Consider the following 20,174-nt stretch of genomic DNA (forward strand, 5'->3'; position numbering starts at 1 on the left):
AAGGAGTGACCAGGATAATGTTTTAACCTTTTTATCCTATTACTTGATGCTCAGAGAAATTTTCCGTAGATTCCGGGTAGAACTGACAGTTCAGGAGAACATCTAACATCTTACTAGATGCTTACCTATTCTTCAGAGTGTACCCTGTGATCCTCTCTCCTTTTGCCCTCAGTCTGGTGTTTGGCATGTATGAACTACCTGGCTTCTATCATCATGTTGGTAAATAGGAGAAATAGTTGGACTGTGACTGACTAGTGTTGATAGCAGTTTTGTATGTGGACTTTGTAAATGTAGTGTGAGAGATACATGAATTAAAGCTGGTAGAAACCACTCAGGGTTAATTTGGGGGTTGCTGAGGCCGGGGAAGATCACAGAGAAGGAATATTTGTACTTTCCTGGCAAGGAACAATCCAGAAGAGCAAATCTTTGAATTCAGTAGCTGTTGATTTATTGTGGCCACAATTAAGCTCAACTGGATGGTGCTTAAAACAGATTAGTTGTGTGGGCTGAAGGAGAGAAGAGTTTTAAAAGTGGAGTTTGAGACCTCCATGCAGCCTTTCCTGTGTCAGTAGGGTAATGTCTTCACTCAGTCTTCAGCCACATAACATGTAATGCTCATGTGCTAGTGTAGTTGTACTTGCAACCTGGTTTATCTCCAATTTTTGATACAAAGAATATTAAGTTGGTAGAATGTTTTGGCTCTTGTGTCCTAGCCTTTCTCATGCCTCATGTTATTACATAGTCTGTATTAGTATTTAATTATACGAAGTGTTTCCAACCAAAGTGAAGTGGTGCCTGAATTGTCAGTGCTTGAGAGGTACAGAGCAGTTCAGTGGCAAGACTGTGGTTATTTTGCTCTGGCTTATTTCAGAGCAGTGAGGATTTGTCTGCCAAGTGACAAAAAAGGGGCTCCTAACATTTGAGGCAATTGCAGCTACATGAGCCGCATTGCTAAAATCAAAATCCTTATGAAATACAATTGATCCTGTATTTCAGGATCTGGCTCCCTGCCCTCCCCTCTTTTTCATTTTAAAGAGTATATGGTCATAACTTCAGCAGCAAACACAGGAGAACATGAGTGCACATAAACATTTGACCTGCTAAGGAAAGCTAATAATCTATTCAATCCCAATGTCTACAAGGAGAAGTGAGTTATTAAATGACATCTTGTGATTGCTTTCTGTTGTTTATACAATGCTCTCTCCTCTGGACCTTTCTGTTCTCTGTAGAGGCATTTCAGAGGTGCTCCTGACAGTTAGGGTACCTTGGTTGGTTCCCAGCCCAGCGATTTTGAAACAGAAGTGTGGAAACAAGTCACGTGTAGAATACGTGGTGAGGTTTCAAAAAGGCTTCCTGTAATGGAAAGATAAGCCTTGATCCTCCCGCTTGATCCTCAAGCAGTTGCCCTCATTTGGCAAGCTCTTTGAGCTAACCCTGTTTCCTATTGCAATACATGTGGGTCACTGGAAAAATATGTGTTTAGGAAGAATGCATGAGGTAGGCAAACCAGGTTACATCATCCTCAGAGCTTGTCAGGCCATGACTGCTTTCTAGCTCGTACTAAATCTTGAGGGGAATCCAGGTAACTTGGATGTTATTTTCACCTAGTTCATGCTCACAGAGAAGGGTGAGGGCTCTTAAAAACTGTATTCTGAGCATTTATCAGTTTGTGCCAGGTTACATCAGGAGGAGGTAGGTCAGAACACTTGAATCATCTTCAATTCATTCAAGTAGTCATTTAGGGCACTTCTGAAGTGTCAGTTGTGGTAGGAGTGGAGTATGCAGCTACTTATGTAGTCAACACCATAAGCCTTGCCTTTGGAGTTGCATATTAAAGTTCTGGGTACATCAAATAGTACATCAAAACTTTTTTTGTTGGTTGGGGAAACGGTGTTCATGTGCCTTCGTGCCTTCTAGGTGATAATGTGTGATACACACTTACACAGGAGCAATACCATGTGAAACCCAGGTAGTTTGTTCAAGTACTGTGGGTAGCTTAAAAACTCATAAGGATTGGTGGGTGGGTGCAAAACCTCCCTTTCTATGATTCATATGCCTTGATCTTTCTGTGCTTATGTCATGCCATGCCATTGAATGTGTCCCATTTCCAACAGAACATAAAATAAAAATCAAAATGGAAGAGAGAAAAGTAAAACAAAGTTGGTGTGAACTAAACAGAGTTCTGTAATTCTCAAAACTCACTGTTGTGAAGTAGCGTAGATGAGATTTAATGATCGTATGTATTACTGAATTACATGTCTCCTTGTAGTATGAGAGGATAGTGAGATCACTAATTCCATTTCTACTATTTTTTTTGTGTCTCTGTAATCTCTCATATAAATCTTGATACATGGAACATGAATCCCCTGAATGAAAGTAATCAACCTCAGTAACAGAGTACTTTGTGCAGTGATGTGTTACCAATAACACTTTCCAGGACTCTACAAGAGGAGGCAAGCATTGTATCTGGACTGAATCAAACAGAATTCATTTTCATGAGACTTTTTTCTCTTGGTGTACAGGTTGCCTTACCAAGCATAATTTAATTTTGATGTTTCAGGACACTTATTTTCTGTATTTTATTATTAATACCTTGGAAACTCTGACCTAAGAAAAAGTGGTGGTAGATTTTTATTGGCTTGAAGTGAGAGTCAGGGAAGGAAGAACTTCTCATGTTGCAGAGGGAAAGTGCTAAAATACAAGGATGTCATTTTCTTGCATGCATTTGCATATCCATGGAGTTCCAGAGTCTGGTATTTCCTCTGCACTGATGGTAGTTGTCCTTCCTCATCCATTTCAGAAACTTTGTTCTCCAGCCTGTTCCCCAGATTCCTTCATGCTGTTACCAAGTTCCTTGGATGGCACCAGTGTAGGCATGGTTTTGGGGGCTACTGCTCCTTGTCTATGTTGCAGACTTACCATAAGAGCAGATATAAGTTAGTGGGCCACTGGCGCTTCCTCAGTGCTGGTGCTATTACCACTGTCATTTAAGCAATGATATATTAAAAAAAAAAAAAAGCATCTTTTTGTAGGGAATAGTAATGTAGGCAAGGCCTTGCAAGGTGACTCAGCTTATTAGGAAGTATTAGTAGGAGCTATTAAAATGTCCTGAAAATACAAGCGTTTAATGGTGAACAGAGAGCTTGAAGTCTGAGTCGTTATTTGCATATTGTGTATTCAAGGTGTGTATTTCTGTGTGTGTTACCACATACCATTTCTTTACTCATTGGAGGCTGCTGCTCTTTGCTGAGGCAGGATAGAGACAAGTAAGGAAAACACAACACTGTGAGAGTAACGTACCACCACACGGACTTTCTAAGTCACAGCAATACTATTAAATTGCTATAGCTAAATGAGTTTTGGGTTTGGGTATTAAGATACGTAGACGGTAGACCTGCTGTCAAGGGACTCCAGCAGAAGACCTGGGAGTTCTGTACTGTTTCCATCCACATAAAGTCTCTATGTATTGTCTTCCTCTATAGAAAGATCTAGCTGTTAATGCAGCAAGTGCAGGAGAGGTTACTTCTAGTTAATTCACCTAGCTTTCAAAAATATTTTTTCAGGTTGATATAGTTAATTATACCCACCCTCTCAGCCCCAACATTAAATGTATTCACAGCCTTGATAGGAGTTGCACAGAAGATTACATTAAAATATCAGAAGTCTTTTTAAGACCTGTTTTACTGCTGAAAATTCTCAGTTCCACAATTAGGCACTATGTGATTATAGTACTTTGTCATTTAATTCCTCTTTGTTCCTTCTTTCCTTTGCTAATGTATTCTGTAACGAAGTACCTTATTATAAAGCTATGTTTGTTACTGTGTTACGTTCACATGGACCTCTAACCTGATCCTAGATATTAAAAGCCATACTTGAGTCTTTGGTTTTGTCTTGTTCTGTTTTGCCATGAATAAGTTCCTATGTTTAAATTGGAGGTAGCTGGGACATCAAAAATGTGTGTAAACAAAATGGTTACAAAAGTTAACACTGGCTTACTGTGTATGAATGGCTAATATGTATTATTAATCCCTTAATAGAAATTCAGTAAGATCAAAGTAACATTTCTAAAAGATGCAGGATTTTTAAACTTTTTTGATGTGTGGTTGTGGGTTGTGAGTTTGGGACTTCTAAATTTGCACTTGTTGGGTTTTGGCAAGGAAGGGACTAACGGGTTAATAGACCGCTTTAAATAGCGATGCAGGTATCACCTTGAAATATCTCCTAATGAAAATATTGAATGGCCAGAACAATTACATCCGTGTCGGCATTTATAATCAGAAAATGCCATATGTTGGAGACCATATTAATTAACGTGACCTTAAATGTAAGTTTGACTTACGTATTAGTGCACAAGTGCAAAGCCTAAAGGAAAAACAGTTTGGCGGCAGCTCACACACCCACTAAAGACATGTACTTAAAACATCCACTGCTTTCTCACCCTGTTGGCTCTCTGAGTGCTTATATTGTACTTCATGCTTCAAATCTATTGCTGATTTTTTTTTTTCTTTTCTTCTGTGTTCTCTTTCAGAAAGATGAGGTGTACCTCAACTTGGTGCTGGACTATGTTCCTGAAACAGTATACAGAGTTGCCAGACATTATAGTCGGGCCAAACAGACACTCCCTATGATTTATGTCAAGGTAGGTAACTGATAGATGTGGTTAGATGAAGAAGGATATTATAGGAATAGACTCCATGGATACCTCTTTTCTGACATAATTAGTTTTATGACATTTTTAGGAGCATGTACATCTTGAGGCAAGGGGAAAAAAAAAAGATTAGAATGATTATTTGTTACATTGAAGGAAGAGTAGAGGTAAGAGTCTTAAAGCAAGCACTCCTGAAGCAAGCACTGTGCTGTAAAGCACACTTTACAAAAATCTTGGAATGGGTGGGGGAGACCAAGTGTGGGAGGAGTATTTTGTTTTTTAAGCAGCTTGGAGACTGACACCAGACAGATTAGCAGCTTCAGTTTCCTGAGATGATGAAGACACAGCAGTACAAAGGTCAGGAACTGAAAGAGGACGTCAGGAAGAATAGTGTTCTCTTATCTGTTATCTTCCCCCTTTCTTGGCATATGAGTAAGAGTTAATATGCTTCTGCTGTGGGCATGAAAGGCATATTTTTGTCCCCTTCCCTGCACATGGAGCTCAGTGGCTCTTGAAGAGCTAGGTGAGGTAAGAAGTTTGTATGCACATTGTAGACTCAAAACCTCACTTAAGTTGTCTGCATCTTTTGTCATCTTTTACAAAGTAATTAAACCAGAAAAAAAATTCTTTTTTTGTCAAACATGGGACCCATCTGAATCTTATCGTTCCATTTCATGCATTGTGGTGACCACAATACACATGACGGTGAATGATCATGTTTTCACATGATGTTAACTTTTTAACTTGGCATCCACGTAGTCTTAAATGTAAGTTATCTACAAATAGTCCTAATTCGGATTGATTTCTCCATACTCCTCTTTAAGTAATGTTAAATCATTACCATTTTAAAGAACTTCAATTTAATTGAAAGAAGGTGAAAGTTACAAAGATGAAGGTTATGAATAGTAGTTATTCCAGTAACAAAGTATTGTGCCATAACTCTATATGCATAAATTGTAAATGGCATGTCTCTGCAGTAGCCAGCACTGATACCTGTTTTTAAGAAAGCGCAGAATGTTATCATCCAGCAGTAAGACTTTATACTGGAAGGTCACTCTGTTTGGTCTGTTGGTGGAACAGCATGTCTTCAGGTTATGTTCTACCCAAAATTTGTTAGCCTAGCTTTTAATGAATTGTTTATATAGCTTCTGTCCGTACTCTTGCCCTAATTGCTCTTCATTATGGGATCTTGCGAAAAATTGTCCTTATTTGTCCTATCAGAGAAAATTCTGCTTGGGCTCTTTCATCTTGCTCGATACTGGGGACTTCCCGTTCCAGGTAGCCTGGAAGGCTGTTTTTATTTTTCTGGCAAGGCAGGCCTTTCTCATAATCCTGTATTTATAAAGATCATGTTACCTTGATGTCATGAAACCTTTTGCAATTTTCCAGACATCTTGGCTATGCAAAGGTCGGATCATACCTATTTGTTCACTTCTGATTGATACCTAGGCAGGCAGAGAACTGCTTTTCCCTGGGTAACAAAGAAGCTGTTAAAGAACTGCAGGGAAGCTTTTCTAGTAATCTTTTTGTTAATATTTATTTGTAACTTCTAACATGCTGTAAGAAATTCTTGGAAATTTTGGGTTTGCTGTGTGGAGATGAAAGGCATACTTTCTAAATCCCACGTGTGTTGACTTGACTCCTCAAGTTAGAGCAATCTTTTGGATTATTTTGCAATACACTTGCACAATACCTACTTAAATGTGTCTAGAACAGGCAATTCGGAAAACATGTTTGTTTGCTTTTCTTTGTGCAGAGTTGTGGCTTTGAGAAACAAATATGAAAACTAAAGACCTAGAGCCAAAATTCAAGCAACTGTCTTCCTGCTCCTACCTTCCCCACCAAACGAACAACAAAAGGGAGAGAGAAAGAGACAAAGATAGTGGTGAAAGTGAGGCAAACATGACCTGACAGCAATATCTTAGCAATTGCACATGGTTTTACAGACCATTAAAGGTTAACTGTGGAGAAAGAGCTTAGAAAAGGAAAACGTGGAGTTGCAACTCCAGTACAATGTCCTGCCTGTAGCTTGATTTATTTATTTAATTTTTTTTTAATGGAACCTGGTGGGGGGGGAACACAACAAAAATAACAAATAACCTGGCTGCCTGCTGTCAGCCTTGAAACAGGGCTTCTCAGGTCTTTATGATTGTGTATGCTAGACAACCTTTATTGTGTCCAACAGCTTTTTATTATCCATAGCCGTTCTCCATACTGCGTAGCTCCAGCACGTGGACATCCTCCTCTTGTCCTTTCATCTTACCCTGAGAAGCTCTTGGCTTCGTAACACCTTCTGTTGCTGTATTTTTCCTTGCGAAGGGGCTGCGTTAGCCTTGGATAGGGGCAGAGCAAACCCTCCCTCGGCGTACTTGTTTGCTGTGCCTTGCATAAAATTACTCTGAACAGTTGTTTTTATCTGCCCTCTCTTTTTGCCCAGAGATTTGAAATTAAAATGAGTCTGTTCCCTCACCAAGAGCAACTGGGAGATTCATTCAAGTGACAGGCTGAGACGCTACCACAGTCCTTGGGCAACATTTAATATGTTGTTAATAACTTCATCAACTAAAGGGTTTTCTTTGTAGGTTTTCCCCCCTCCCCCTCTTACATAACCTGGAATACTTAATTTCTGTGAAGAGGCTGATTTATAAAGCAAACTGAAACACCTTTATTTTCTGTATGTTTTTTATGACTACCATTATTTATAAATGCATAATTTTTTTTTAATTATGCTCATTTTTGGGAGGGACTAATGAAAAAATCTGAACTGCGTGTGTGTGGCAAAAGGTGGGTGGGGAAGGTATGTGAATGCCTTGCCCATCTTCAGAGCACTAATATGCATTCAGCAGGGTCTTTTTTGAGTGATTTTGTTTTTATTCTAATAAGAGTTTGTGCTAAATAATTGTTTACCCTGTTTCAACTGGGAAAGCATGCCTTATACAATGTTTCTGTGTTCCAGTTGTACATGTATCAGCTGTTCCGGAGTTTAGCCTATATCCATTCCTTTGGGATCTGCCACCGGGATATAAAACCACAGAACCTCTTGCTGGACCCTGACACAGCTGTTCTAAAACTCTGTGACTTTGGAAGGTAAGCGCATCTGTGGCCTGAAGCCTGGTGAAAACAGCTTCTCTCAAAGTGAACGTGGGTGTAATATTGCAAAGAAACCCTCTGTGTTCCTCAGAAGGTCTTCACTTGTAGTTGCGAAAGAGAAATTGTTGATACTCTGCTTTCCTCTTAAAACGAGTTGGGGGGGGGGAGCTGGAAAAGGATATTAAGAGGAGGGAGTTAAAATTCAAGCCTGTTACTTATGCAGATATTAATAAAATAAATAAGCTGTCACATAGGGAAAATACTGTGCCGTGGAAAAATACAACCAAATATTAGGGTGAAATATATTTGGGGAAGAGAATACAGGTGCAGTGGCACAGTAAACTAAAAAGGCTCATGTTCCACTTTATTAGTCTACTTGTATGTGTACCAGTTCACTTAATATTTCAATACTGTAGAGGCTGAAGATTAAAAGCAACACTTTTAGTTGAAGCTGTTAGATAGTGGACATCTGTATCCTAGTTTCCAGTGGTACATTTATTTCCAGTGTCCATTCAAGTGAATCACCTTTGGAGTCCAGCTGTCATCTTAAATACAGAAATTCTGGGAATCTACACTGAGACAGGAGACAGATTTCTCTCTGGGAAAGTTGAGTCTTTAGATTGTGCTATAACTTTGCAGGCTAAAATAGTTAGGGCTTATGTGTGAGAGGTCACGGAAGCTGCTGTTGCTAAATTTGCTTGCCTGTAGCGAGTGGGAAGGTCAGATGGTTATTCAAGCAGGGCATCGTCATGCCTGGTGGCTTGGGAATCTCCTCCTGAGCTCTACCTCACCAGTGTTGGAGCAAAATAGGGATCGCACCGAAAGTCAAAAGTAACACTGCATAAAAAGGTGGTACTGCCTCTGTGTTAACAGTGGGAATTTGTTAACTGTAGTTTCTACATAGAAAACAGAAAAGTTGAGACTTTTTAAAGCAGGCTAAATGGATGGTGAGGGTCCTTCTTCTCTGAAGGCTGAGAAGAGTTTCTGGAACATTGGACTTGGCTGGCTTGCCACTCAGCTGGGTTTGGTGCCTACTTAGTTGTATGTCATATTTCTGAAAGGGCAGTTTTGTCTTACAGCTCCTTTCCATCTAACACTTGGTGTTAATTAAGGAAGAAGTATAATATGTTCATAGACTCATGTTCCAAAAGTAAACGTGTTCTCGTGTTCCTTTATTTTCTTAAATTCTTCCAAAGGTAGTGGTTGAGGCAATACTGTAGGTTAGATCCTTTGTGGCTGATCTTTTGCAGTACAAATGAAGCCTTCATGTTAATCATGGACCTTGCCATTGTAATCACATATTAAAAGATTTTGTCCTCTGTCTCCTCATACTACACTCCCTTAAACAGCAAAAAGCCAGAATATTCTGATGGAAAATAATAATAATAAAAAAAAAACCTCTCAGTTCTGGTGAGTACCCAGAGCTTTTGAAGCTTAAAAGGTAACTACATTTGGCCGAACCGTATTCTGTCCTCTTTTCCTTCGTAAACAAACCTTTGTACCTGGCAAAAGACAACTGCCAGCCAAAAATCTGACTCTACACATCACCTAGATTGTAGTCAGTATAAGGTAGTGGCTTGATGGATTGGACTGATTTCACAGTAAATCATTGAGTCTGTGGCTTGTATCAACTTAGAAGAACACGGTACTTTAGCATTTAGGAATTGGGGGAGGGGTGACGAGTGCCAAAGCTTAATGTTGGTCTGCACTGCAATATTGTAAAACTATTAATTGCTGAGCTTATTATTTTATTTCCTTTTCAGTGCAAAACAGCTGGTTCGTGGAGAACCTAATGTCTCATACATCTGCTCTCGGTACTACAGGGCACCAGAGTTGATCTTTGGAGCCACCGATTATACCTCCAGTATAGGTATGTATGTGTATTAGTTGAAATCTATACCAACTGCATGAGTTTTTATTCTGTAGTTAAGTGTAAAGGTTTCCAGAGGTCTTGGATATAATCCCCACCAGCAGAATTTTATTGTAAATGGTCAGGTACAACTTCTTGATGAAATATACATGTTTTGTAGACAGCTGCTGTGATTTCTATGCCTTTTGAGATTTCAGTGTCAATTACATTAGGAAAGGGGCTTTTTTAAGGTATGGGGGAAAATCTGATTTCAAGCAAAAAAAATCCAGGCAATCTTGCCATTTAGTTTAAAAGTAAGTATGAGATCTTCAGCCAGAAAAGCGTTTTGATGACTTGAAGTACCTGTAAAGAATGACTGTCAACTACTGCTTATGATATGCTGTGATTTAGACACAAATAATTCTGTAATTTACATACTTTGCTTTAGTAAAGAGTGTTTTATGGGAGGGAAACAGTGGCCCAATGATTGGCTTTAAACTCTCTCGACAGTTTTAATATATTGTGTACAGCTGTCTTTCTGATTAAATTTATTCTGTTAACTTTTGCTGTCCTTTAGTCATTAATTTTGAACACGAAGACTACTTCTTTCTAATACCTGGCACGTAACTGTGTCATAGAAATGTTAGGGAAGCTGAAGGTTTTAGCAGAGGACAGAGAACAGCCGGGTGGAGTCCTAAAAATGAACAGCAATATGTCAGCTGGTTGTGGTTAACTTCTTTTTAGTAAAGATATTCCCTGGATTCCTTCTGAATGCAAGTGCTAGAGAGGTGGGATTTGGCTCTCAGATTCCCCAATATGTGCTAAGCTTTTAGGTTGCTTATAGACTTGAGTCACTTAAGCAAGATTTAGTATGTCCAAAAGGATTTGGAGACCACAATCAAGTTTTGGCAGAATATATTTATAACCAGTTAAAGTATGTTTAAAGTTAGTATGTACTAACTATTGTTAAACTCAGTGGCTGGCTGGCTCACTTCAACTCTGCAGTCTTTGGAAAACAGAAGTGTTCCTGAAGACTTACTTGCTTTCACTATTTTTTTTCCCTTAGCTATTCTTCAGTATTTATTATAGCAACATTTGCGTATCTCCCTGGTAGAAAAAAGCAGCAGAACCGTAAGAAGTCTAAGGAAAGTAGTGGCACAATAAAGATAAAGGGGCAGAATTTATTTAATGGTTGGCTGCTGCCAGAATTGGCAGCCCCAGCCCTGCTCTTTCTTGCCCCTGGATACCCTAGCTCTCATGGTTTACTGTTTAATATGCTGATTCAGCTTGAACTGACAAGAGACTTTTGGTTAGGTTAACTTTCTGCTGCATTAATGAGTTGAATCAGCATTACTGTGTAGTCCGATAAGCAGCAGAGCTCAGGTAAAAGCAAAGTGGCGGGAGCTCATGAGTGAGAGGAAGGTGGCTGATCCTGGCTGACATCTTTTGGCCAGCTGAGAGCTAATAGATTGGCTGAGCTGCCTTATCAGAGTGCACTGAGACAACTTGTTTCGGAGGATAACTGCATAAAACAAATATGTTAGGTGTTACCAGAAGAGACTACTTTACAGATAAGCCTGTAAAGTGTCTCTTGCTCCAACTGTCTAATGACTTTAATCTTGCACTTTTGCAGAACCTTTTTGAAGTTGCCCTTTCCATTTTTGTTTTTTTATCTGCTGGTCTCTAAAACAGTTCTAATGAAAATATCATTCTAAAGTGAGGAGTCTATTTTCCAGTTGCCAAAAACATCATGAATTTCAGTTGTTGTGGTTCAGACTTTCTTGTGCCCCCTCAAAAAAACCTTGTCCCCCCAAGCCTCTTCTCTGAAATTTGCACAGAGTAGCTTGAAAATAAATTTCAGCAACCACTCCTTCCTTCCTATCCTTTCTTCCCTCTGTTTCCTTCTTAACAGAATCTTTGCATTTGCTGAGAAGTAATAAAATGCTTTGACAAAATTTGCAGTTTCCCAGTGTTCTGCAATGTGTTAGAAATTCTAGGGGTATAGTTTTGTGATGCTGTTGTTTCCAGTGGTGGTAAATACCATGGTATTCCTTCATTCTTGCTAGATAGGCAGTAACAGTGCTTAGTGAGAACTCTTCCCTATTTCTCATAGGATTGCTTATCCAAACTCAATCAGCATTATTTGTACACCAACCAGCAAGCACAGATAGGTTTCTTAAAAGAGAGGGAGAGGAAGGAACATTTAGTTGTCAGTATTTTATCCAGAGCTCAAGTTATAGGAACTGAGAAATGCTTCAGTATTGTAATACCGCATTTTAAACCTTTTGTTTTTAATGTGGACATGCTTGTGTTTTCTAGTTCTTGTTTTCTTCTAAATTGTTAGCACAACAGCCTTTTCCTGCTATAGAGTCTTTTGTATAAGAATCCACTTGTGTGTGGTAACAAAAACTGAGCTTAACCGTAAGGTAGCAATCTTCACTCTTCTCTTTAAATGCACTATCTTAAAACTAAATTAAAAATAAAATCAGTGAGAATATGAAGCCAAAAAGTGTTCTAAGTAGAACTTTTTTGTATGCTATCTGTGAGGCATCCAGCTGTTTTTCTGAGGGTTTTGTTGTGTGCTAAGGTTAGTGCAGGGCTTATGATTGTAACATGCTGTGATACAGTAATTATTGGAAGTATTTCTGAGAAAGAAGTGCTTTTTAAACCTAGGCAGTGACACTGTGGTGGCCTAAGACTGACAGTGCAGCCAGCATGCATCATGACCGTTTCAGTAGTTGGTCATCTCATTTAGCACTGTAACCAGGAGTTGCATTAGGCTGTCTCGCTTCATCTAGGTTGTCTTTTTACACATGAATTTGTCCTCACAATGTTACTTGCTCTTCGGTGTAGCAGAAGCTAAAGTTGGTTCCAGGTTGTGTCTTTTCAGCCTTGATGTCACAACAGAACTGTAAACTGGATTTTAACTTCTAGGATCTTGATTATTTCATCAAAGTGCATGACTTAAATTCTAATCCAAAAGGTCCCTTTAAAAATAACTCACAGCCAGGGGTAGTGTTTGTTGCACTTTTGTAACGTACTGCATTAGTGCTGTTTATAAATATATATGATAGTAAAAGTAGCATCAAAACACATTTACTGTGGTTAATGCCTCTGTGTGTGTCATCTAGCAGACCTGGGACTATTATTAAAATAATGACCTGGGAAATGACCTGTTTAAGTTTTTTAGTAATCCCTGATGCCAAATAGCTACGAATCAGGCCCATAATAGCTCTGTTGTCTGCCTGCGTTACAACTTTAAGGGATTTTTTTCAATGGTCAGACATGAGCATTCATGTCACTTCATAGCTTGTACAGTTTGGGCCTTCATGCACCTTTCACTATAAATTCTGCAAGTGTGTGCATGTCCCTAAGGCTTGCTGGGGATGGCATGTAGTTTTGTTCCTGCAGCTTTTTTGTAGGAAGTTTGGGTTTTTTGCAAACCAAGTCCTTCAGCTATCCCTTGACAGAGTTTTGGCTGAAGCTTCTTCCTTGCAGGTCTGTGTGTGTTACGCCGTCCCAGAGTATGTTGCCAGCATGCTGCTGGCTGCAGTGGTCATCTGGGTACTGCTGCCCGCTGAAGAACCACGGGATAGCTGCCCACATTCCCCTACAACGTCCTGGGACAAACACAAGGGCTGAAGCGGGGGTGGGTGCAGATGCTTCTGTTGCCATGTGATCCTCTCCTATACAAAGAAGCTGTGCAGTTAAGCTTTACCCCAGAACATGTGGGTTTTTACTAGGTTAGGTGATGGGGCAATGGAGGGCTCACCAGAATGGGGCGGTGCTTCTGGATTACAAGGGTTTGCTGGTCTTGGTGCATTTTCTTTGTCACTATGCTGGCAGGGATTCAGAGTGTTCCAGAGGGAACATTTATAGCCACTGGCAGGGAAAGATTGATCTGCATGGCTGTATCTCTGGCTTCTCTTGGGGTGTCCAAAAATAAGTATCACAAAGTTATTCATTCATTTTCCTAGCAAGCATGAAGAGAAGAGAGTATTTCAGTATAGCATGCGGGAAGAGAGTATTTCACCTCAGAAGTCTGGAGCAGAAGCTCCTCTGGAGGCATGCATAATTGGGCTGTCTCAGTTTCCTGGGGAACAACCATCACGAGGTCTGTCCCAAACCTCTTGCCAAACAGTGAAAAGTACTTGCCTCGGTATCTCGGATGGCAACTTCAGTGCTGAAAATGAGCACAGGCATTAATTTACTGGACTACTCTATCACGTGTCATTGTAGTTTCAGCTTTTCATTGCAGAAAAATAGAGATACCTCTGTTTAGCATGGCTTTCCAAGCATTTTCAGGTTTCAGCCTTGTTCTGTCTCCATAATCTGTGGATCTGTGGTGGCTTGATGTGCAAAACTTGCACTGATGAAGCACGCATGCCCGTAATCCAAAATTTTGCTCTCATTCTGACATCCCAAAAAGTGTTCCAAACAAGCGTCAATGAAAAGCACTTTGTGTTCTGGCATTTGGCAACGAGAAGCTGCTGATTTTATGACTTCCTAGGGCTGCTTTTCTGACTCCTGGTTTCTTCCCTGCTAGTTTGTTTCCACAGCTTCTAGGGCAGCAACTTTGAGTCACCTCCAAGATGGAGGAAGTCCATCAAGATCAATGGATAGTGGGGCAGACATGAATAGATTAGGGGGGAAAAAAAATGGAAAGGTAAATGCGCCCCATAAAGTGTCAGATAAAGGAAAGGTCTTAATTTGTACTATATGGATGAGAGCAGGCTCATCTTTTCTTTTTTCTTTTTTTTTTTTCTTCTTTTAAGTCCTCCAAATGAGTAATTACAGGACCTGGACCATAGTATAATGAATGGTGCTCATGCTGTGAAGAAGAGCTGCTCAGCTTGGAAAGGCAGAGTTTGAGATTGCAAAAATGAAATTTGTAGACAGGGTATTCTATCACAGACAATAAAATGGCCATTACCCACTTGTAGAATTAAAGCAAAGGAGTATATTTTGCAGCTTGTCCTGCCAGATGCCCCTTCCTGAACTAAGCAGAAATTTTCCTTTTCTTAACCTTCTGCCATGCTGGAATGGCATTCAAAAGCAAGGGAATTACACAGATGATGTTATTAGACAAGCTAATGTCCACCTGTGAAGATCAATAAATAATAGAAACTGAATTTAAGAAAAGTTTTGTAGTATAAGAGGCTATATGAATTTTTGTGTGCTTAAATTAGTGCAGGTAGTTCACACGATAATGGTATTTGAGTGTTTTTCAGTCAACAAAAGATACCTTTTTAGCTACTATTTAGCTACTATTATAATGTGTGAAAGCTATCTGAAAGAAGGTTATTCGAAGGTGGCTTTTGGCTGACAGTTGCATTTACTGTCCATATTGTTTAGACTACACTTCACCAAAGGTAAGCTTAGGAAGTGTGGTTAGATGAGTGAACAGTGAAGGGAATTGAGAACTGGCTGAATGGCAGAGCTCAGAGGGTTGTGATCAGTGGCACAGAGTCCAGTTGGAGGCCTGTAACTAGTGGTGTTCCCCAGGGGTCAGTACTGGGTCCAGTCTTGTTCAACATGTTCATCAATGACCTGGATGAGGGGACAGAGTGTACCCTCAGCAGTTTTGCTGATGATACAAAACTGGGAGGAGTGGCTGACACACCAGAAGGCTGCGCTGCTATTCAGTGAGACCTGGACAGGCTGGAGAGTTGTGCAGAGAGGAATCGAATGAAGTTCAACAAGGGCAAGTGTAGGGTGCTGCACCTAAGGAGGAATAACCCCATGCACCAGTACAGGTTAGGGGCTGACCTGCTGGAAATCAGCTCTGCAGAAAGGGACCTGGGAGTCCTGGTGGGCAAGTTGACCATGAACCAGCAACGTGCCCTTGTGGCCAAGAAGGCCAGTGGTATCCTGGGGTGCATTAAAAAGTGTGGCCAGCAGGTCAAAGGGAGGTTATCCTCCCTTTACTCAGCCCTGGTGAGGCCACATCTGGAGTACTGTGTCCAGTTCTGGGCTCCCCAGTTCAAGAAAGACAAGGAACTACTGGAGAGAGTCCAGTGAAGGGCTACAAAGAGGATCAAAGAAATGGAACAACTCTCTTATAAGGAAAGACAGAGACCTGGATCTGTGTAGCCTGGAGAAGAGAAGGCTGAAAAGAGATCTTATCAATGCTTATAAATATCTAAAGGGTGGGTGCCAAGAGACTGGGGCCAGACTTGTTTCAGTGGTGCACAGCGATAGGACAAGGGCACAAACTGGAACACAGGAAGTTCCATCTGAACATGAGGGAAAACTTCTTTACTTTGAGGGTGCCAGAGCACTGGCACAGGCTGCCCAGAGAGGTTGTGGAGTCTTCTTCTCTGGAGATATTCAAAACACGCCTGGATGCGTTCCTGTCCAACCTGCTCTAGGTGAACCTGCTTTCGCAGGTGTGTTGGACTAGATGGTCTCCAAAGGTCCCTTCCAGCCCTACCATTTTGTGATTCTGTATGAAGAAAATAGCCTTGCCTACTTTCTTTTACTTAAATTTAATAGCTTTCAGTATTCCCTCCTAAAATTTCACGTTGTCCTAACTAGTTTGGCATAAGGATCGTATGTTGATTTGATTCTTGCTTTCTGTTAAGGTTCTCTCTTATGTTGTGTATTAACTAGTTTAAAGCATGTGAATGATAGTCATAGTTTGCCTTAATTAAATTGCACATGTTAAAAAGAAATAGTTCAGAAAGTGCTTCTCCTCCCATGGGAGTGGGTAGTTACATCACAAGCTTGCTCTGAAAGATTAGTAACCTATAATAGTTAGCTGGGACTGTGCCAAGGAAGAAAAGGGGCTGGGAAGGAGCTATCAAAACCTGATATTAACTACCTTATCACATCTCTTAAGTAACATGTCTTTAAATGTGGAATGTGGTACATTTTTTACTTCGGGCTTGAGAAAAATGTTACCATCCGAATTTTGAAGATAAATTTTAAAATGGCAGATTCAAAGGGGGGGAAAAAAAGGCAAACTATACCTGAGCCAAACTTTAGTCCTGTTAAAGTCAATGGCATAAATTCCATCAAGTTTCAGCAGAGATGAAATTTCCCAGTTTTTTCTGTATTGTAGGTTGCTTACCAGAGTTGTATAAACACCTATATAAATTGTGTTTTGTTGCTGTCCCTCCTTGGAGCTGCTGAAGTTAGCTTCTGCTCTCTGGCTTTCATTGAGGATGCTTCAAGGATTCGTTCACTTCTTTGCCCATGGAACATTGCCCAAGTCCTAATTTTGAAGTTGGTGAAATTACACTCCTGGAAAAAAGTTGGGGATTTTGGAATGCCTGTAGCTTATTTCAGTGCGTGTTTAAAGTGTTAGCAAGTAAAATCGAGGAAAATTAAATAGACTTTTAGCAAGGCATTAAATCACCTGAGTTGGAAGATTTCACTGCGCGAGGAACAGCTACATACATTTCCAATGAATTTGTTGTATGTTTGATGGATTAAACCCATCACATACTGCAAGTATTCCCCAGACTTCCCCATCTATTTCCTCATCACCTACATTGTTTCTTTTTCTCTTCTCTCCCCCTGCAATGCCCTCCACTTTTTTGTATACTCTTCTCTTTCTGCTTGGCCTTCTTGCTTGAGCAAGGGCTGACCTGCATATCCTTCAGCGTGTTTGCAGCTACACTGCCAAAGTGTGTGGGCAAGCCCAGCACATCCAGCAGGGACTGAGCCCTCCTCTCTTCAGCAGCAACACTGATGCATGCTGTCCCCACTGTTTTTTTTAAAAAAACTTCTGCAATGGATTTGACACTTCTGCCTTTCAGACTTGTCTGAAATTGGCTGGTGGAGTGTGAAGGCATTTAGAGAGACTGGGAAAGGATAAAACAGCACAAAGCCAACTTCATGGACCAGCCAGAGCAGAAGGTTATTTAAAACAGTTTTTAAAAGCCACAGTCTAATTTGAAAAAAAATCATGCTAGCGTAGTTTCACAATTTTAAAAGGAAGTGAGTTGTGAATGCTGACTTACTCTGGTGTCAGCTTTGGGTTTGCGCATATTCTGTCAGATACTTTTCTTTCGGTTGTATTGTTTCTTTTTCAGTGCAAAATAAGGATTGAAGTTGTAAATAATTATTATAGTTTTGAGTTACCACTTGTTTTATATGCTCAGTCTAAAGGACTCAGCTTTTTCAAAACCCTTTATGGTGCCTTTTAAGTTGTAGTACTCTGACTGCTTACTACATTTAATCTGTTTCTTCAATACTTCTGAAGAAATCTATGCTATCTGTTGAACTGTTGTGTAATTTCCTATAAACCCAACATGCATGGAATAACATAAAAAGTGATTCTTTGCATCATCTTTTGTTGTATGTATTGGTCCAACAGCAGGAGCTATCACAGAGACATTGTTTAGCAGTCAGATGCAGTTATGTCACCTTTACCTGATATCACCTTCATTTGTTGTCCAAAAGAGATATTAGCACCTTGGTGGCCATGTCAGCTTTTATTACATATGACCAAAAGATCAAAAAGCGTAATCTATTTTGTTTGCTTGTTGGAATTCAAGATTCAAAATTCAGATTATTTCTGGTTGCTGTTAATATTTTAAGTACTTACTTTTTAGGATAAACCCTGATGTGATGTTTGTACTAAGGCATTACGTAAAAATGCATCCATTTGACTTGGAGGTGAATGATTTTGAAAGCTGCAGTAATAAGCAGTGCTTTTTGTCCACCATATGTTACAATTGAAATGTATCTTTCTTGAAAACAGGGGGAAGTATTTTTGCATAGCCCCTCACTCTTTTGTTTAGAAATGGGGGAAAGAAAAGTCTGTTCTAACTTGTAGATTATTTTGTAATCAGTCTTGAATTCCTGAAAGGGGTTTTTTAATTATTTTTTGCATCAGTCTCTAGAAGTTGTGACAAAGTGATAATAGACTGTTTAGAAAACTGTCAGAGACTTTTTGCCTTACACAGACCTTTAGCCGTATATCCTGCTTCCCAGTGGCATAGTTTAAATACATATGGAGAATAAGGATCTCTGTCGTAGTGTGGGTTATCTCAGGTTGGAACAGGCCTCAGGAGGTGAATTCTCTGGGTTTTGAGTTGTGGTGGCCTTACTGTTACTTCACAGGGGAAAGGTTAGCTTGTAAAAATAGGCAAGAGTTCAAAGAAAGAGGGGTGGAGAAGGACTGGTTTGGTTCTTTTGCCTTTTGGGGCATTACAATATTGTATACTTTAGAAATCTTCTATTGCTGGTTGCTTCTTTCCTGTTAGATTTTAGTGTAAGGTTTCAGATGTACGTTAAAAAAACAATGACTTTCTAGAAAACCTTATAGAATTATAGAATTGTCTAGGTTGGAAGGGACCTTTAACGTCATCAAGTCTGACCGTTAAGCTAGCACTACCAAGTCTACTGCTAAACCATGTCCCTGAGCACCACATCTACATGTCTTTTAAATAGTTCCAGGGGTGGTGACTCCCACCACTTCCCTGGGCAGCCTGTTCCAATGTTTGGTAACCGTTCCTGTGAAGAAACTTTTCCTAATATCCAATCTAAACCTCCCCCGGTGCAACTTGAGGCCATTTACTCTTGTCCTATCACTTATTACTTGGGAGAAGAGACCAACCCCCACCTCATTACAACCTCCTCTCAGGTAGTTGTAGAGAGCGATAAGGTCTCCCCTCAGCCTCCTTTTCTCCAGACTAAATCACCCCCATTCCCTCAGCTGCTCCTGATAAGACTTGTGCTCCAGACCCTTCACCAGCTTCGTTCCCCTTCTCTGGACACACTCCAGTACCTCAATGTCTGTCTTGTAGTGAGGAGGCCCAAAACCGAACACAGTATTCAAGGTATTCAAGGTGTGACCTAACCAGTGCTGAGTACAGGGGGACAAACACTTCCCTAGTCCTTCCCTATAGTTGAATCTTTTTTTTTTTTTTTTTTTTTTTGAGAAACAGTTCTCTGCATCTAGGCGCAATGCTTTTAGTGTGTTGAGTGGCTTAAACTTCTATTTGGTGTGCAATTACAGCAAATTCTCTCAAACATCTGCTATGCAGCGTTTACTGCATTTGCTTCTTTCATTCAAATTAGGTATTTTTCAAAAATAAAATGCTATATGCTGTAGTACCCTTAGATACATTCTTAAATTGCTGTTGTAGTACTGAATTTTGTTCTTTGTATGTAAGAAGATATACCTGTAATAGTTAATGAAATTTTTCTTCATGTAGCAGCATATCTGCTACTGACTACTCATGTCTTTTGGTACACGTATGAAAATTAGTTGATGGCTTCTTCTGTAGATACTGTTGACCTGATCTATGACTTGCAGTTCTGTTATCCAGCCAAGTTTGCAAGTGGAATTGGGATAAAGATTAGGTCTTGATGTGACTGAGTTAGAGAAGCTGTCTACCAGATCCCTTAATCATAATATACTGCAGGATACAAGAAATACTTGCAGCACTGGTTTATCTGCTAGTGTATGTATGTATACATGGATGAAAAACTGAGTGTATTCAACATTCAGAAACAGTAAAAACATCAGCCATTGTGGTAGATTATACCTATGCATAGTTCACGATCAATGTGTTTTAAAAGAAATGCAGGGTTTGGGGAAGTTCTTAATTTTCAGATGGTAAATGTTATCAA

At 39.9% G+C, this 20,174-nt stretch overlaps 1 protein-coding gene across 1 annotated transcript in view; it reads left to right on the forward strand.

Moving 5' to 3' along the window:
• Nucleotides 1-20,174, forward strand: part of GSK3B (glycogen synthase kinase 3 beta) — a 99,927-nt gene that overhangs the window by 39,274 nt on the left and 40,479 nt on the right. Inside the window, exons 4-6 of the mRNA XM_009879945.1 lie at nt 4,529-4,639; nt 7,605-7,735; nt 9,502-9,608. Coding sequence (XP_009878247.1) covers nt 4,529-4,639; nt 7,605-7,735; nt 9,502-9,608 — 349 coding nt within the window. The remainder of the gene's footprint in view (nt 1-4,528; nt 4,640-7,604; nt 7,736-9,501; nt 9,609-20,174) is intronic.

Source organism: Charadrius vociferus, unplaced genomic scaffold (genome assembly GCF_000708025.1).
Source record: "Charadrius vociferus isolate BGI_N301 unplaced genomic scaffold, ASM70802v2 scaffold162, whole genome shotgun sequence".
In the NCBI taxonomy this organism is placed as follows: Eukaryota; Metazoa; Chordata; class Aves; order Charadriiformes; family Charadriidae; genus Charadrius; species Charadrius vociferus.